We start from the raw sequence: 17,721 nt of genomic DNA, 5'->3' as shown, positions 1-17,721 counted from the left end.
AAATTAAAACTAATTCATTATATTTGATTTTTTGAACAGAAAAATAAATGACTTTGAAGAAGACAAAAGAAAATATATATGTTATATGTACATATATAAATAATTAGGAATTTTTATACAAGCTTTTAATTAAAATTATAAATAATTTATTAATGAGCCAAAAAACAACATTTTTCCCTAAAATTCATGAACATAAATCATGATCATAAAATTGTACTTACGGAAATGTATCTCTAATATTCTATATATCATAAAACATTTCAAATTGTACTATTTATTACTAATGAATAAACTCAAATTGAATTTGCATTAAACTCACTTATATCGAAAAATCAATTTTTAGCGGAAAATTGTAATTTTTAATTATAATTCTTTGCAAGAAATTTCATTAAGTGGTTCTTATATTAATTTTAAAGAACTTATTCATCAACAAAAAGACTTCAGTTTTGTGAAATATTCTATACAATTTTATACCATCTAAATATTCTCATAAACAAATCCCAAGTCCAAACAAAATTTTGTTATTTTTCATAAAAATTTATGCCCACTATTATTTTTGAAATAATCAAAAATATTATATATATTTCATTTAAAAAGATCATTAATTATAAATTATTAATTATTTTTAAATATTTTATTTCTTATTTTTTAAGTTTTTGTGTTTTTATAAAAAAAATTATTAAAAATGCACGTTGTTAATATTACAACAATGAAAAATAATGTTCAAACTAAAATTCTTTTATAATTAAAAATTTGTGTGATTTTTTTTTTTAATATTGTTAACAAGTTTTTAATATTAGTTAAGGTTTTTTTCCCTTTTTCATGTGAAATTTTGTTTGAAATTTTGAAAATAACTTTTGATCACATGAATAATAAAATATAATATAAAATTTCGATTTATTTTTATTTTATGACAAAATTCCCTCCAATTACTCCTAACAAATTATATAAACCAGTTTGAAATAATTCAATGCATTCAATCAATTCTAAAAAAAAAGAATTTATTTTAAACATGATCTATCTACATAACTATAAAATAAAATATAAAGCAGACAAATTATATTTTTGTCGTTTATAAAATATGTAATAAAAAATCAACAGAATTTAATTGGTAAAACTAGAAATACATAAACAACAATTAGTTCCTCCAAAACCAAATGAATTTTTAAGAGCTATTCTCCTTGTGTCCGTATTCCATTTTTTTGATTTTCTAACAATATTTATATTGATATCATCATCTAATTGATCAATATTTATAGATGGTGGCAAAATATTTTCATGACAGGCTTTTACAACAAATAAAGCTTCTAAATTTCCCGATGATCCCAATAAGTGACCATGGGCACCCTTTGTTGATGATACTTCTACATCATTTCTTCCTAAGACTAAGCTAATTGCTTTCGCTTCAATTTTATCTCCAGTTGGTGTACTTGTTGCATGAGCATTTACATAACCAATTTGAGAAGAATCAAGTTTAGCTTCTTCAATAGCACGTTTCATTGCTAGTTGTGCTCCGAAACCATCCTCACTTGGTGAAGTCAAATGATAGGCATCACCAGATAGCCCATAACCTAAAATTTCTGCTAAAATTGGAGCATTTCTCATTTTAGCATTTTCTAAACTTTCTAAAATTAAAATTGCAGAACCTTCACCCATAACAAAACCATCACGTTTCTTATCAAATGGTCTGGATGCTTTACTTGGTTCATCATTGAATGTTGTACTTAAGGCACGAAGTCTACAAAAACCAGCTATAGATAAAGCATCAATGCAAGATTCACCACTACCAGCAAGCATTATATCAGCATCACCATATTTTATAAAACGAAATGCATCACCAATAGCATGAGCTCCTGTTGCACATGCCGTTGACACTGAATGATTTGGTCCCCTAAAATTATATCTCATACTGATATGACCACAAGCCATATTCGGCAGAATTCTTGGAATAAAAAATGGTGAAACACGATTATACCCTTTCACCAAATTCTGATATGATAAGTAAACATCAGATAAGTCGAACATACCCATGCCAACACAAACTCCTATTCTGTCTTTATTTTTATCGGGTATATCTTTTAAATTTGCTGATGTTAGTGCTTCCTCAGATGCTAATAATGCTAATAATGTGGCAGGGCTCATACTTTTAATATCAGACTTTTTAAAATAATTTTCTAAATTTAATGCATTTTTATCTATTTGAGCGGCTACTTTACATGGCAATTTATTATATTCTTCCCCGGAAAGATTTGTAATTGAACTCTCACCAGCTAAGATTTTAGTCCATGATGTCTGAACATTGTTTCCAAGTGGTGTAACGGCACCAAGTCCAGTGACTACAACACGTCGACCATTATGATTTGAATGTGTACTAAAATTTTTATTTAAAAATAAACTAATAACATTTTTACTTGGTTTAAATTTCATGTTGATTTTTATTTATTTACAAACAACAGCACATTTCATTTTAGGACATTGTCATATGATATAAAAGTCAAAATCATATTGTTCCAATAAATAGGAAATCGATTGTAAAAATTTAAAGAATCGATTATAAAAATTAAGTGAGATTTTATTGTACTAACTTATTGCCACAGCTAATTTGTGGCTAAAAATTCTGATTAGCAATCGAAATTAAAGACCAAAGATTTTGGAAAGTAATAGTAAAATCTGAGTTTCACCTATAAATTCTGCATAACAAATTTTGTATTTTAAAAATTTGAACAAAGCAAGAATACATAAGAATTTACAAAAATTTTTGAAATATAATATTATGATCAATCTGGTAACAACTTTACAATAATATTTTTTATATAACATGACGTTGATCCATGCTGCTGTTTCAAAAGTCTTTCCGTCATCCTTTAAAATTTTGGTATTCGGGTCGTGCAAATTTTGTTATTTTTTCAATTATAGTCTTAATTAATATTTTAATTTCTTGTGAGACTCACAAAAATAAATCATCCGAAATACAAAAAAAACATTTTATAAAAATGTGCAGTATAGGAGAAGATGACTTTGGAGATGAAGGTGGAGCTCACGCTATGATTAAAGATAATGAAATGGATACGTCATGCGAAGTTGACCAGGTTGAGAAAATTGTATGCAAAAAATGCAACCAAAATTTAGCTGCTGTAAAAATACAATTTAGAGATGCAGAATGTCAAAATTGTTTTTTGATGAATGTTCGGCATAAATTTAGAGCTACATTGGGATCATCAAAATTAATACCAAAAGATTCGGAAATATTAATACTCTTTGATGGAAGTAATGCTTCAATTGTCTTAGCTGATATGTTACACTATGCTCAAACACAAAATAATTTTAAAAAATTGCATTGTTCAACTAAATTACTTTATATTGATGAAGATTTCGGTCATAATTTGGATTTGAAAGAAATTGAAAATTTTTTAAGAAAATATAATTTTGAATCATATATAGTTTCGTTAGGTGGCAATGGTGATCCAGTAAATTTTAAGGAAATTTTGAATTATATTCAAAATCCACAGAGGAAATCAGAAGAAGAAAATTTTCAAACTGAATTCGGAAATATAAAAACATTGACATCTCAACAAGATTATTTAGAAAGACGACGTAAAGTTATATTAAAAAAGGCAGCTGATTTTCTTGACATAAAATTTATTTTCTTACCGGATACAACTTCAGACTTGGCAGTAACTTTACTTACAGATGTTTCTTTAGGTCGTGGTGCTTCAATGGCCGATGATGTTTCTCTTTGTGATAACCGATACGAAAATGTTAAATTTGTAAGACCGATAAAAGATTTACTTCCTCAAGAGATTGAATGTTATTTAAAATTTTGTAACCTGAATCACACAGAACTTTCTGAACATATTCCATATGGATCAAATTTAGAATCAGACGCTAGTATAAAAAATTTAACTAAAGATTTTATTGATAATTTACAAAATGGATTTTCTTCAACAGTATCAACTATTTTCCGTGTTGGTGAAAAGATTGCTGTCAATAAGAAGAACCAAGATGTTAATTTGGAGAGTACATTAGAAAAATTAAATATATCATCTACTAAGTGTATGTTCTGCAATGCTAATTTAGATTTTTTTGATTCTAATACTTTGCTGGCGATAGAATTTTCGAGGCTTGCTTCGGAAAATACTGACTCTGAAAACTTAGATAATTTAGACAGCTTAGAGAAAAGAGCGTGGGAGAGTTTGTACGGAGAAAGCACTAATGACAAAATATTAAAAAATCTTTGTCATGGTTGCCGAAATTTATATCGTGATTGCGGAAACTATTTATATATGTAGTAGAAAAACAAACGATTTGTAAAAATTTTTTTTATTTGTAATATATACCTTTAAATTTTGTAACACATCCCTTTTTTATTGATTAGAAACCATATTTGCTTGCTGTTGCTCTTCTATTTTGTCTGTTTGCCGCCCACATAGCTTGTAACTCTGCTTCATTCGCTTTAGCTTGATGAGCTAAATAAGTGATTTGATGTTTCTTTCTAGTACCGGGAGCAGGCTCTTCATCCACTAATACTCCTTTAGGTTGATAAGTAGTTTCAGCAGCAAGAGCAGCCCTCATCCATTCATCTCGACTTGGTAAAATTTGTTCACCAGATATCTCAACAACCTGTATTTCTTCAACAAGTTTCCTTCTTTTTGCATGACTAGCACCAACTAATGCTTGTAATGCTACCTTATCTACTGATCCTGAATCGACTGGCTCTTCAATAATTTCACTCGGAACATTATTTTCAGTAGATTTTACCATTTCATCTATTTTCTTCGATGTTTTTTTAATTTCTGCTATTTTTTTCCCTACCATAGCATTCAATTCAAATTCACTAACTTCTGGTAATTTGGTTTCTAAATTTAATGAAAAGAAATCTTGATTTTCCCCTTCATCACTTTCGTCACTATCACTTATGTTAACCAATGATTTTGAAGTTTTTGTGCCTTTTTTACTTGTAGTAGTGGAGTTTATTTTGGATTGTTGCATTCGATTTTTAACATGATCTGGAATTAAACTTGTCACTGTACTGGTGGGTTTCTTATTCTTTTCTAAATTTCTTGCTTGAAATATTTCCTCGTTTTTAGGTTGGGGCAACATATCTAATAGATTTAAAGAATTTTTTGTTCCAGAATTTGTATTATATTTTTTGTTTTCAACTTTGAATTCCATAAATTGACTTAAACTGGGGATTGTAATTTTAACAGGTGGTTTTTTCGGCGGTGGAGGTTTTTCTATCAAGGGCTTTTCGACTTTTTTATGCAAAAATTCGTCATCCTCCTCTATTATTTCAGCATTGATTTTGGTTGACAAAGTTTTAGGTGTTGGCAATTTCATATGAATTGATAAATTTGAATTGCCACTATCTATCTTACTCAATTCTCCATTTGAAATTTTAGGTAAGGGTAAGTTAATTTTTCTATTTTCTGGATTGAGTGAACTAATTGTTTTTTCTGTATCATTATCATTGTAAATTTCATCTTCGTCACTTATATTGCCATTTGTGTGTTGTTCAGAATTTGAAATGCGATCTGAAATTTCTACACTCTTGCTAAGCTCTATTTTTGTTTCTGGTTTTTCGTCTAAATCTGAATTATCTTCTTCATCACTACTTGCATCATATGCGACTAAAGACATTATTATATGATTTATATTTAAAGCTAAAATCTATTTAAAAAAAAACAAACTCTTAAGATATTGTGAAAATTTATTTAATAACTTTGTTTGTTTCCAATTTTTTGACAATACCAAAAGTGCTGTCATTATCAAAAAATATTTATTATTTGAATTTCTTAAATGGCAGCACAGGTTTACTATCGATAATCTGCAACCCTGCAAAATGACATTTCTTATTTTGACATTAAACTTTGATTGCAGATTTAAATGTGACATATTCACAAATGTCAGAATAAAAAATTGAAAAGTGAATAAAATTTATTTAGTTTTTCAGAAACGATCGGATAAAGTAAAAGTAATTCGTATTTGAATTCGTATTTTGTATGTGCTAGAAATTTTGCCAAATTGGAATGTATTTTATTAACAATTATTTATTGTATATTATTAAAAATTCTTATTTCAAAATTTTCTTTTAATTGTTATGATTTTTATATTCATATTAATTATTTAATTGATTTAATATTTTACTAAAATATTTGGAAATAATTTCTTAATGATTAAGACCATTAATTGGTTATTACTTTGGAAATTAGTAAAGAAAAAACAAAAATAAGCATAATAAAAATATAATAAATTTATAAATTATTTTATAAAAAATAAGAAAAAAAATTCAATATGACAAATTGTGTGAGTGCTTCCAGTGATGGTATTGGATCTGGAGATACAGTATTAGATTGGACAAAAGAAAGAGTTTTAGAATGGGCAAACGAACAAAAATTAGATTGGAGTGTAATCGATTGTATACAACATGAGGAAATTGATGGAAGAACTTTAATATCAATGACTGAATATGATATAAAAGATTTACGTTATAAATTAAATTATTTTTTAAAATTTGGTGATATTAAAAAATTTGCGTTAGCTTTAAGACATTTACAAAAAGAGAATGTTACATGTTTAACATCATTGGGTATATTAGATGGTGGTGCTGGTGTAACAACATCAGGAACAGCAACTAATACTATATGTCATCCGCAATTTTATTCAAGTGGTGGAGGTAATCAATATATACCAACAACAACATCAGCAACAACAGCAGCTGTATTAGCTAGTTATCCAATTGGTACTATAGTAACTGGTACAGATTTATTACATGAACATGATCGTGTTACGCCACCATTATCGGTTGATGGTAGAGCAACAAACATTCCACCAGAATTTTTTAAGACTTTTGTAAGTGTAGGTAAGTGATATTATACAAAATTATTTTTATTTTTATTATATAACACTTTTTTGCAATATTTATAAATTTTATTACTTTATCCCACCAAGTGTCCAATACCAGCCAAGTGTTTGAATACCCACCAAGTCAATAACATAATCTTTTTTTTATAATTCCGTTCTTTTTATTTACCTATATACCTACTTATAACTTTAAAATTCCTTTAATTAATACAAAGAATAAAATTTAAGGTGTGAGTGATAAGAAAATCTGATATGCTCTTGGTAAGCACCTAGAATCAACATAAACTTAATGTTTGTGTTGTTATCTGTTTAATAAGCGGAACGTTTAGCCGAGCCTATATAACCGAATCTAAAATAATTATTTAATATTTACTTAAATATTACTTATGTATTTTTTTAAAAAAATATTACCTAGCTGTAAGTACTATAGCTAAAACTAGGGTTGATTTTATGTGTTGTCTCAATCAAATCTCTTCGATTTGCCATTTTAGATCTCCGTTAAGATAAGTAGGTATAATAATTTTTATTGATTTTGAATAAAAATGAAACCTCCCACCTATGTTATTTACAAAACAATTTATTTAAATAATCAATCATTTATATATAATAAGGGTATGTAGCCAGTTACTTAATCAAAATCAAATTCTTATGAATTATGGTGTATATACGTACTTTACTTTAAAATTTTTAAAATTATTTCTAGCATCCCACTTCTTTTAAAATGTTGAGGAAAGTTTTAATGATTTATTTGATAATATATATATATATATATTTTTTATAAAAATTAATAATAATTTTGTAATTGATATTCAAAAATTTATAGATTTTCTGGATTTTTTTTCTCTACATTCATTAACTTTAAAGGTTATATGTGTCTTATAATTCAAACAATAGTAACCTTATAATCTATTTCAACTACTAGAATCTATTGCATTTTAATTGAGTATATTGTTTATTTAGAATTTAGATTTAGTTAGTAGGTATCTTGCTGGTAATAAGTACTAAATTCCTATTTTCTATGGTGCTAAGTGTTTTATGTATGTTCTTTAGAATTTCTTTTATAAATATTTGTATTTTCTAAATAAAATTTTTAAAATGTATATTAATACTTAATTATCTTCTAAATTGAAAAATATATACATATCTACATTCTTATATCTTTAATTATAAATTCATTATTATTGTCAATCTTAGTAAAATAATTAAAAATAGCTCATTGATTTGTTTATAAATTATAAATTGTTTTTTTTTTCTTTTTTTAGAAAATGTGAATGAAATGCATAAAAGATGCCAATAAACTCGTTTTGCATTAAATATAAAATTTTAATCATAAAAATAGTTTTTTCTTTATAATTGCTAATAACAATGGTCTTTTTGCTTTCAATTACCTTATTAAAGAGCAAATAAGATGAATGATTAACAAATTTATAAATAATCTAATTTTCAGAATTTAAAATTTTCATTGTTCATTTAAATACATAATTCAAATTATAATATTAAAAAATATTTTAATATATAAATTTAAATTGTAAAATGGATTGATATTAAATAGGCAGGTAGGTGTTAAAATTGGGCCATGATTGTATTTCAAAACTCATAATTAATTTGAAATAATTTTGAAAATATTTAAAATTACAATTAAAATTTAATAGTTTATAATTTTTCAAAGAAGATCATTTACATTTTGAAATACCTTCAAATAAATTTGTGTTTTCTTTTACATTTCAATGAAAATTTCATCCGTGTGAATTTAATATTTACAAAAAAGAAAGAAAAAATCAGAAAACTTTATTTAATTACAAAAGATAAATTTAGATCTTACAAATATATATTGGTATTTTATTAATTTATTCAAGTATTTACAGTCGAATACGTGCTATTATAACATATTTATAATATTATATGCCCATCGTTTGGACAAAATTTTTTATGGATATTATTCGGATCAGTTATCCGTTTTCTATTTGACTAGAAAAATTAAAATATGGACAAAAAATGTACTGCGTGTAGGTATAAGGAAATTTTGCTCATACGCGTGTTGCAAATAAACGTGTTCGACTGTTCTATTATATATTGTGCTACTTACGAAAAGGAAGAAGTTATTAAAGCTATTAAAACCTTAACTTGTGTTCATATAAATTACATATCAATGGACAGGTCATTGTTATTGAATTTCAAATAATGAATGTTTAAATTACCGAAGTTTTACTGTTAAGAAATTTACACGTTTTTGTTAATATTAACTTATTTACACTGACTATCTGAGTGTATTAATGTTATTATTTTACTATCAATTTTTGTTCATTTTAATTCTCAGAGAATATTTTTGTCATTATCCTATTATTTTATTAGTTTATATATGCAAATATATTATGATATGTAAATACAAGTATGTATTTTAATAATGTAGCGCGTATGCCCATATATTAAACAAAACTATGTATGTCAAATGACTAAATGAATAATTGCGAACTGCATACAAACAAAAGAAAAAAATATATATATTTTATAATTAGAAATTTGAAGGCAAAATATTAAAAAAAAAAAAACAAAATAAGTACTTATACTTACGCACGGCACTATTATTATTTTGTTAATTTAGTTTCTTCATTTCTAATTCATACATAATTTTCTTATATATATAAATATATTTAATGTTTTATTTGATTTATTTACGAATTTACCTTGAAATGTTGAAAAATAAATACTTATAATTTATAGTAACGTATAAGTACTTATGTTCAATTTATTTCTGATATTACTTTGATTTAATAATTATTGAAAAATATTTAATTTTGTTCATGGTTAAATTATTTATCACAGCAATGACCAGGAGTAATTTTTAGGGCTTAAGTAGGATAATTAGAGCTTTCATTACAGTTTTAATTTGGGTTAAATAGGTTCTGGAATTTTAGGTAAATTGTGGAACTAAAATTTATTTGAAATTTAAGATTTCTCATTTACAAGTAGTCAAAATTTTAAATCTCAAGCATTTTTTTTTAGTAAATTTCTTGCACTTTTGAATTAATACTTAAGTATGTCACATGTTTTATTCTTATACTTGGTTACTTGTTTGTATTTATTGATGAAGACATATATACATATTCCAAATCGAATGATTTACGATGAAATAAAATTAATGAAAAATTGTCAATAAATTTAATTAAAATATTTAAATTTTAATGTTGCCAAAAAAAAAAAAAACGTGGAATTAAATTAAATTTTTTTAATTTTCAACATTATTTTTTTTATAGTAAGTACATGTAAATCAAGATTTTTATTTAAATTAATTGAATTATACTTAGTTTAAGTAATTATTTTGAAAATTTTGTTAATTCTCTGATTTATGAATATAAAATAGATTTTATAGGAAATTTTCATTAAAAAATCTAAAATTTTTAAATTAAAATACTTAGATTATCTAAATTATTATTTTAAACTAAAAATTAATTGGGCAATTGAATTTCACGCCGTATTTTTTGAACCAATTTTACGCTCAAACGCCTCCTGTTCATGTTTTCATTATCTTAATTATACCTTATAATTATGTATATAATATACAATTAATTTTTCAATTCCATATCATTTTAAAGCAGTCAACCAATGCAATCAGATATTTTAATAATCTTAGATCATCTGTTTAATTAATTCAGTAACTAATTATAATTACTTATTTGTTTTCAAATCTAATTTAAATGTTAAATATTACTAAACTTGTTTTCTAAAATTACATACTTATTTAGTTACTTTATTTATTTTTATTATGAGTCATGAAAATTTTTAATTATTCCATTCTTATTCTATTACTTAAATAGATTTTGTTTTTAATCCAATTCCAAATATTGTTTATCACGTAATTATGAATTTTGTTTGTATATAAATTACTTAAAAACTCCTTTATTAATAAATAATCCAAAATATTATGCAAAAAATGCATTTGATTTTGTGTTAAGTAAAGGTTGAAAACAAAACAAGTGAAATTTGTCTAGGGCGAAATGTCAAAATTCATATAGCATGCAAACATATGTATATAAATGGGGGCCGCCTAGAATCATATGTTGTCGGTAAAACACCTTAAATTATATTTTTTTTTTGACATCATTTATTTCCATGTGTATGCGACATTATATACAAAATACTGAATAGTTGATTTTGCCGTTTTCTGCTGTTGTTCATTGTTCTGTGTTCGCCGTTTTAGTTTTCCACTTTGGCTGTTCTGTTTTTACGCTAAATAAATAACAAAAAACTCAGAATTTTTCGATAGATATTCTGTTAGATAAATTTATCAAATTTTCGAATTGAGAATTAGCTATGTCAGAAAATGATTAAGTTTATACATGAACAAGAAATTAAAAATAAATTCAAATATTTGTGTTCTGGAATTAAATTTTTTCAATTTTTCAAATCATTCACTGCTTACTTAAGAATTTGATTTTAAAAAGAAATTCGTTTTTCAAAGCATTTATTACTTTATTTTTTGTACTGTAAGGAAGTCATCAAATTCTTAATTAATTCTTTTCAAATGCAAATTGTTTTTTTGTTTTTTTTTAGTGAATATTTTATTATTAAACCATTTCCTTAAAAAAATTACACAATTTTACTAATATAATATTGCTGTAATATTTTAATTTAAATATTTTATATTATGATTCATTGTTCTCATTTATTCCTAATTTTATTTTTAAATTAGAACAGCAACTATAAGTACTTACTTAGTTATTTTATGTACAAATTTCATATGAAAAATAAAAAATAAATTTTATTTTTAACTTGATACGTAAAATGGTTTAATAAATTTCAATTTAAAAACTTTTAATACACGTATATATACAAGTGTATTGGTACAATAAAATCACTTGTATAATTTACATGTGTGTATATTTAATTTTTAGTACAATTTAATTTAATATTTAATTAAGTAATGATAATTCTCATTTTATTCTTGCTAAATATTTTAGGTTTTTAATATACATACTCAATATGATTATAAATCGAATTAAATCTGCGGAACTAAAAGTACTATCGAATTCTTGGCATTACTAAATTAAGAAGTTTTCTTTCTCAAAACGCACTTTTAACTTAGTACTTACCGAATTGTACTATATGTTTAATAAGAGCTGCTAAAAACTAAAAGGCAGTGCCATTAAAAACAATGTAGATTTGCAATAGCAAATGTTTTCAATGCTACAGCTACAGCAAGTAAGGCAGAGTTTTCACGAAACGTCACATTTTTAATTCTTTAACAGCGATAGATGATAAAGATCATTTTTATAAAATTTTCAAAATTTTTATCACTCTATTTCCTTTAACAAGATATTTAAATTTATAATTATTTAAGAAATTTATTTTGAAAATTCAATTATTTTAAATTTTATATGTAAGGAACTGTAAGGAAAACTGTTTACATTTTATATCAGACTGAAATTACCAGATCGCCGTTTAAAAATTTGACGAAAAAAAAAACTGTTTAAAAATTTGACGAAAAATTAATTGTCGCCATTTTATTTTTAAAAAAATTGATCGTAAATATGATGAAAATTGTGTCTGACCGTAAATCTTATGTCAAACAGGGTTTACTTACTGATGTTAAATAGAAATGCGTACGAATTCTGAGTTTTTAGAAGAACTTATTCTTTGTTCATTGGCTTTATTTGTGCTACAAATGTTTTCAGTAGCGATTTTTGACAAATTAGTGGATTTTGTAATTTTTCATATTTCAGTTGTCTATCTCTCTCTCTCTCTCTTACTGAAATCAATATTTATAAATTGATTAGCAATACGTGATTAATAAGTTAAAAATTTCTATGAATTTTATTAATTAAACTAAAAATAATTTCAACTTAATAAATCAAATTTTAATTATAATTCTACAATCCATTGCCTTCCCCTTTTTTCTCTTATTCCTATAATATTTTTTAAAAATAATTAATTAAAATTAGTGACTAAGTATATGAAAAATTAAATAATAAAAAAAAAATCCATTGCCAGTTTAGGATAATTACAAATCCCTAGAAAAATAAAGATTTTTTCTCTAGAATTTATTTACTTACTTATACGAAAAGACTAGAATTTTCAAAAGAAACATGTTTTTAAACTTATGACCCTGAGGGTAATATGATTGATTAGATTCGCTTACCTTATAGCTTATATTTTAACTTTTTGTGCTCTGTTTTCTTTTTCAAATTAATAAGTAAGTTATTTAACTATTTTTCTATTTTACTAGTCTATTTTTCTTTCTCTTTGACTATATACATATATTATGTTATTTATAAATGTGTGTATAATGTGTATAAGTATTTGTTTGCAAAACACAGTTTTACGGCTGTTGACCCTCTTTTTAATTTATTTTTTGTGTTACGTATATAATAAATGTGATAAATTAAGTCATATATATACGTAAATTGTACGCTTACTCACCTGTATTGTAAATGTATAAAAATATTGTCAATATTATTTGTCTATCTACTTTTATATTTCATAAAATTTGACTTACATATTATTTATGTATGTACTTATGATCAAAAATTATTGTTAGTATACCTAATTATATAACAATTTAATTTAAGATTTAGTTTAAAATTTAAAAAAAAAATTTATTGAAAGCATGTGTTTAAATATTATTTAAATTGTTAATTTATATTATATTTTACAATATAGAGGGTATGTGAGACCCAATTTTACCCCTGAAAGAATAAGATAGTATGGATCCAAACCAAAATAAAAAAACTTTTTGTGGATATTTTCATGTTCCTGCAATTGAAATTGGTGTTCCTTTAAAATCGTCCTCATTTTTTATATTTCTATTTTTGACTCAGAACATCGGGAAAGTCAATTCGGTAAACAAATATTAAACATATAATGCCATATAAAATTTCCGGAATATTTTGGTTACAATATGCAAAAGTTTTATCAAATTGTCTAACTGTAATATTTTGAGTTATTAGTACTGACAATAAAGAAAGAAGAGGCAATCACTTATAGAATAGAAATCGAAAGAAAGGGAAATTTCTATTACTTACTTGACATTCATTTATTGTTCGTATGGATTCTTTTCTATAATCTTGCTTTATACGTGTGCATTATGAGCATCGTATACTTATACCCTGAATTTCGAACTAAAAATAAAATATTATAATGATACAAACATACAGTTTACTTCGAAAACCCACTTCAAAAAATTTTTCACATAATATATTTTCCTAAGTAGATAGATTAAGTACTTAGACGTAGTAAACAGTTAAAAAAACAATAATATATTCCATTCATATACCACATACATACGGGTACCTTATACTTACAGTTATAGCAAGCTAACTAATGGCGCGTGATGAAAGAGAAAGTAAATGTATTTTTTATTTAAATTATTAAAATATTTTTACATCAGAGTACTTACATATGTAACTATTTAGTTACTTATTTGAATACATTTTACATGTAAAAACATAGCAAATGTAAATAGTTCAGACATGTATTAAAAAGTATTATAAATTTTGATTTTCATTTTTAATATGAGAAATATTGATGGTCTTTTGTATTATGTAATTAGACTTTGTTTAAACATGCTTTTGATTTGAGATAAACATATTTTTTTCTTTAGATAGTTAAACTATGACTTTTAATAGTACATTCAAACATGTTCGATGTCTGCTTGATTTAAACTTTTCTCCAAATGCAACTTATTGAATTTACTCTAATCACCGAATTAATTTCATTACCAAATTTATTTCTGATCTTTAAAGCTGTTTAAAATCAAGAAATTTTAACAGTACTTATTGTGTTTCTTTATGTCAGACTCACGAACTCAAATGCGCCCATCTAAAAGGGAATACATTAAGTAATTTTGTAAATGATCGCTGACTTATGTAAATCAGGGCAGAACGGGTGCATTTTCAATTAAATTTTAAATGCATATTTGAAATAAATACTTACTATAAATTTCTTATTCGAAATTTCTATTAATGAAATTATTAAATGCAAATATGTGTATGTCCTTTTAAAATAAACGTGGTTTTCATTAATTCAGTGTAAAAGAACCATAAAAATATGAATATTCATTGCAAATTTCAATAGCTTTTGTGTTTAGCACTATCTATAAGTACATAGTGCTTAACATGCAAGAATGTAATTTGTATAACAAAACTAATTTGTCTTATTTCATTGGAAATCAATAACTATTTTAGGTAACACTTAATATTTTAGTTCATATGCCATAACTTTAAGGTGAAACACAAAAAAAAAGAAAAAAAAAATTATCTTCATTCATTCAATTCACCTTTACTTAAAGAAATTTTATTTATATTTTAATATTAATAGCTACTTAGAGCATATTTACTAACTCACCTTATAAGATTTTTGGGGTGGTGCTTTATTCTTGCAGGAAATTATATTATTTATAATATTTTTAGAGAAAACTTTGTATATTATTAATCATTGAAAAATTAATACTCCGCGTATCTACTAAAATGCAGATCCTAACACGCCAATTTAATTTATTCAGCAATTGAAATTTGTATTGCTGAATAAATCAAATGAATGACGTTTAGTTTTAAAATGAAAAATGAATGAATTTCGAATTCGAAATTAATTATGATTAATTGCGGAATAGAAAATTAATTGGGCACTCTATTTCATTTATTTTTTGATAGACAAAATTTACTATTTTTTTTTTTTCGAATAAATTGAAAGCTTTCCGTTGTAATACGAACAGGTTGAGATGGTCTCATTTTTTGCTTATAAAAATTTTTATTTTCTGATTTTATAAGAGTAATTATAAATTATAATGAAAATTTCGAGAAATTTTTGTATAAAAGAAGAAGGTAATATAAAAGTAACTATTTGCTAGTGAATTTTTTTTTTTATTTTTATACTAAGTTGTGAAGGTTTACCTTCACATACACTAATAAAATTAAATATGAAATTTTAAGTTTAATACTTAACATCTTGCTAATGGCATAAAAATATATTCATATGTATATGTACATAGGTAAGGTGTTTTTAGTTCAAATGTTTTTTTTTTTATTTAAAGAATTTGATTTGGAAAGTTGAAAAAATGTTTAACATGTTCTATAATTGCGTGCTTAATTGAGTAAGTACAGTCGAAGTCGCTTATTTCCACCACGCATATGAGCAAAATTCTTTTATAACCGTTGCATTTTTTAACCACAAGTACTTTTTTTAATCAAATAGGAAATGAATAAATGCATAATACGGATGTACTTATGTATATATTATGTACAAAAAATTCTGCCCGAAAGGGGTGTGCATAAAACATGTTCGATTTTATAATTATTGTTTATTATGATATTCTCTTTAAAGATGAGAAAATTCACGAGTTTTATAATTTCTGATTTCAAGAACTAACAATATCGTGGTATTTATTTAAGAAATCATAATGTATATGAAGCACCCTATCAGGGTAAATAGTCCAATATAACCTACTCTTTACAGTACATACATTTAAATACATATCCCTTTGTTTTTTTTTTTTGAAAATTGAAATAATGATCCAAAACAGAGAAAAAATAGCAAGTGATGGATAAAATCACTTGTTTTAAAATTTTTAGGCGGTAAATATTTTTTCATACTACCAGGCTAGTTTATGTTTTATATGTACGGCTATTGTACGTACTTATTTTATATTTTCTTAATTTTCTTTCATATACTTGAATACATACATATGTACATATGTATGTGCCTTGCATCTACATACATACTTATATAGTGTGTTTATTAGCTTTTTCAACTAGGTTTTGTGTTTTTCTTTCCTATAGTTTTGTTTTTAATTTTTTAACTTTCACTTAAATTCGAGTGTTTTTTCTTTTTTGAAAATTCCATCATACTTCCATTATACGCCGAATCGTATGATCATTTTTTATATTTACCTACATACATACATACATACAGCACATACATTTTGCATATTTAGTTTATTTTAACGAGTATATCACGTATATATGTTTGCATGTAAATAAATGATGAATTTCATTTTACTCCGCGAGCAGTATAAGCAAATGTATATAAGTACATGTGCACTCACATACATCTGTGTATATAATATTTTGTACATAATTTATTTTACGTGAACGTAATATTAACATTAATATTGTCAGAGAAATAGATTGTGGCACATAAATGTAATAATAATGGTGAAAAATAATAAAGGTGGAAGTAGCATCAGGTGCAACAATTCAAGTCAATTTTGTAATAATAAAAATGTGGTAAAATTTTGTTTTTTTTCTTTTTCCTTAATTATTTTAAAAAATTTTATACAATACTCATTTTTACTGTAATATCATTATTTTTTTCTTAAAATTTCAACAATATGTATGCATGTATGTATTCATATACACATACTGGCATACACACAATATTCGTGGAGTGAAAAGAAAACTTAAGAAAATAATAATTACGTTGAAAACAAGTTTTAAAAGTTAAAACAAGAAAAAAAAAATTTATTTTTATGACATCACAATTAACAAACATAGATGTCATCACTGTTGTTATAACATTAAAATATTTTACTGTTGTTTCAAAGAAAAATTACCCCAGTCTATTGTGAATGTTTTTTCTTGTTTTTGATTTGTTCTTAAGAGGTTATGGGTCAAAAAGTTGAAAATTATGTTGTCATTTTGTAAAAGTGTTAATTGAATTGCGCTCTAAATAATATTTTACATTATTTTTTTTAAATTTATTTTAAATTAGAACAGTTTCTTCAACAGTTTTCCTGAATATAACAGTATGAATTCTGTGGAAATTTTTCAAAATCTTATAGGTAACACTACTTTAAGACGAACTAAAGTTATAATATTGAAAATTAATTGCAATTTGTAAAATCTATATTGTGTGCGAGCCCGATATACA

General features: G+C 24.6%; 4 protein-coding genes across 4 annotated transcripts in view; 2 read left to right on the top strand and 2 right to left on the bottom strand.

The window, feature by feature from the left end:
• Positions 1-980: 980 nt before the first annotated feature.
• Positions 981-2,458, bottom strand: LOC129606880 (3-oxoacyl-[acyl-carrier-protein] synthase, mitochondrial). Its single transcript, XM_055517495.1, has one exon. The coding sequence runs from the start codon at positions 2,425-2,427 to the stop codon at positions 1,105-1,107; it is 1,323 nt and encodes a 440-aa protein (XP_055373470.1). The 5' UTR covers positions 2,428-2,458; the 3' UTR covers positions 981-1,104.
• A 385-nt stretch (positions 2,459-2,843) lies between these two features.
• LOC129606741 (cytoplasmic tRNA 2-thiolation protein 2) lies at positions 2,844-4,352 on the top strand. The gene is made up of 2 exons (XM_055517252.1): positions 2,844-3,888; positions 3,949-4,352. The coding sequence occupies exons 1-2, from the start codon at positions 2,994-2,996 to the stop codon at positions 4,287-4,289; spliced, it is 1,236 nt and encodes a 411-aa protein (XP_055373227.1). The 5' UTR covers positions 2,844-2,993; the 3' UTR covers positions 4,290-4,352.
• Positions 4,317-5,733, bottom strand: LOC129606742 (putative uncharacterized protein DDB_G0289963). The gene has a single exon (XM_055517254.1). It carries the CDS (start codon positions 5,635-5,637, stop codon positions 4,372-4,374), a length of 1,266 nt encoding a protein of 421 aa, XP_055373229.1. The 5' UTR covers positions 5,638-5,733; the 3' UTR covers positions 4,317-4,371.
• A 237-nt stretch (positions 5,734-5,970) lies between these two features.
• The window catches only part of LOC129606740 (ceramide phosphoethanolamine synthase-like), a 51,503-nt gene continuing 39,752 nt past the window's right edge, over positions 5,971-17,721 (top strand). Inside the window, exon 1 of the mRNA XM_055517251.1 lies at positions 5,971-6,859. Coding sequence (XP_055373226.1) covers positions 6,292-6,859 — 568 coding nt within the window. The 5' untranslated portion in view covers positions 5,971-6,291. The remainder of the gene's footprint in view (positions 6,860-17,721) is intronic.

This window comes from Condylostylus longicornis, unplaced genomic scaffold (assembly GCF_029603195.1).
Source record: "Condylostylus longicornis isolate FDR11 unplaced genomic scaffold, ASM2960319v2 ptg000022l, whole genome shotgun sequence".
Lineage (NCBI taxonomy): Eukaryota > Metazoa > Arthropoda > Insecta > Diptera > Dolichopodidae > Condylostylus > Condylostylus longicornis.
The sequence above is the reverse complement of the archived record's forward strand: the minus strand, read 5'-3'. Positions and strand labels throughout refer to the sequence as shown.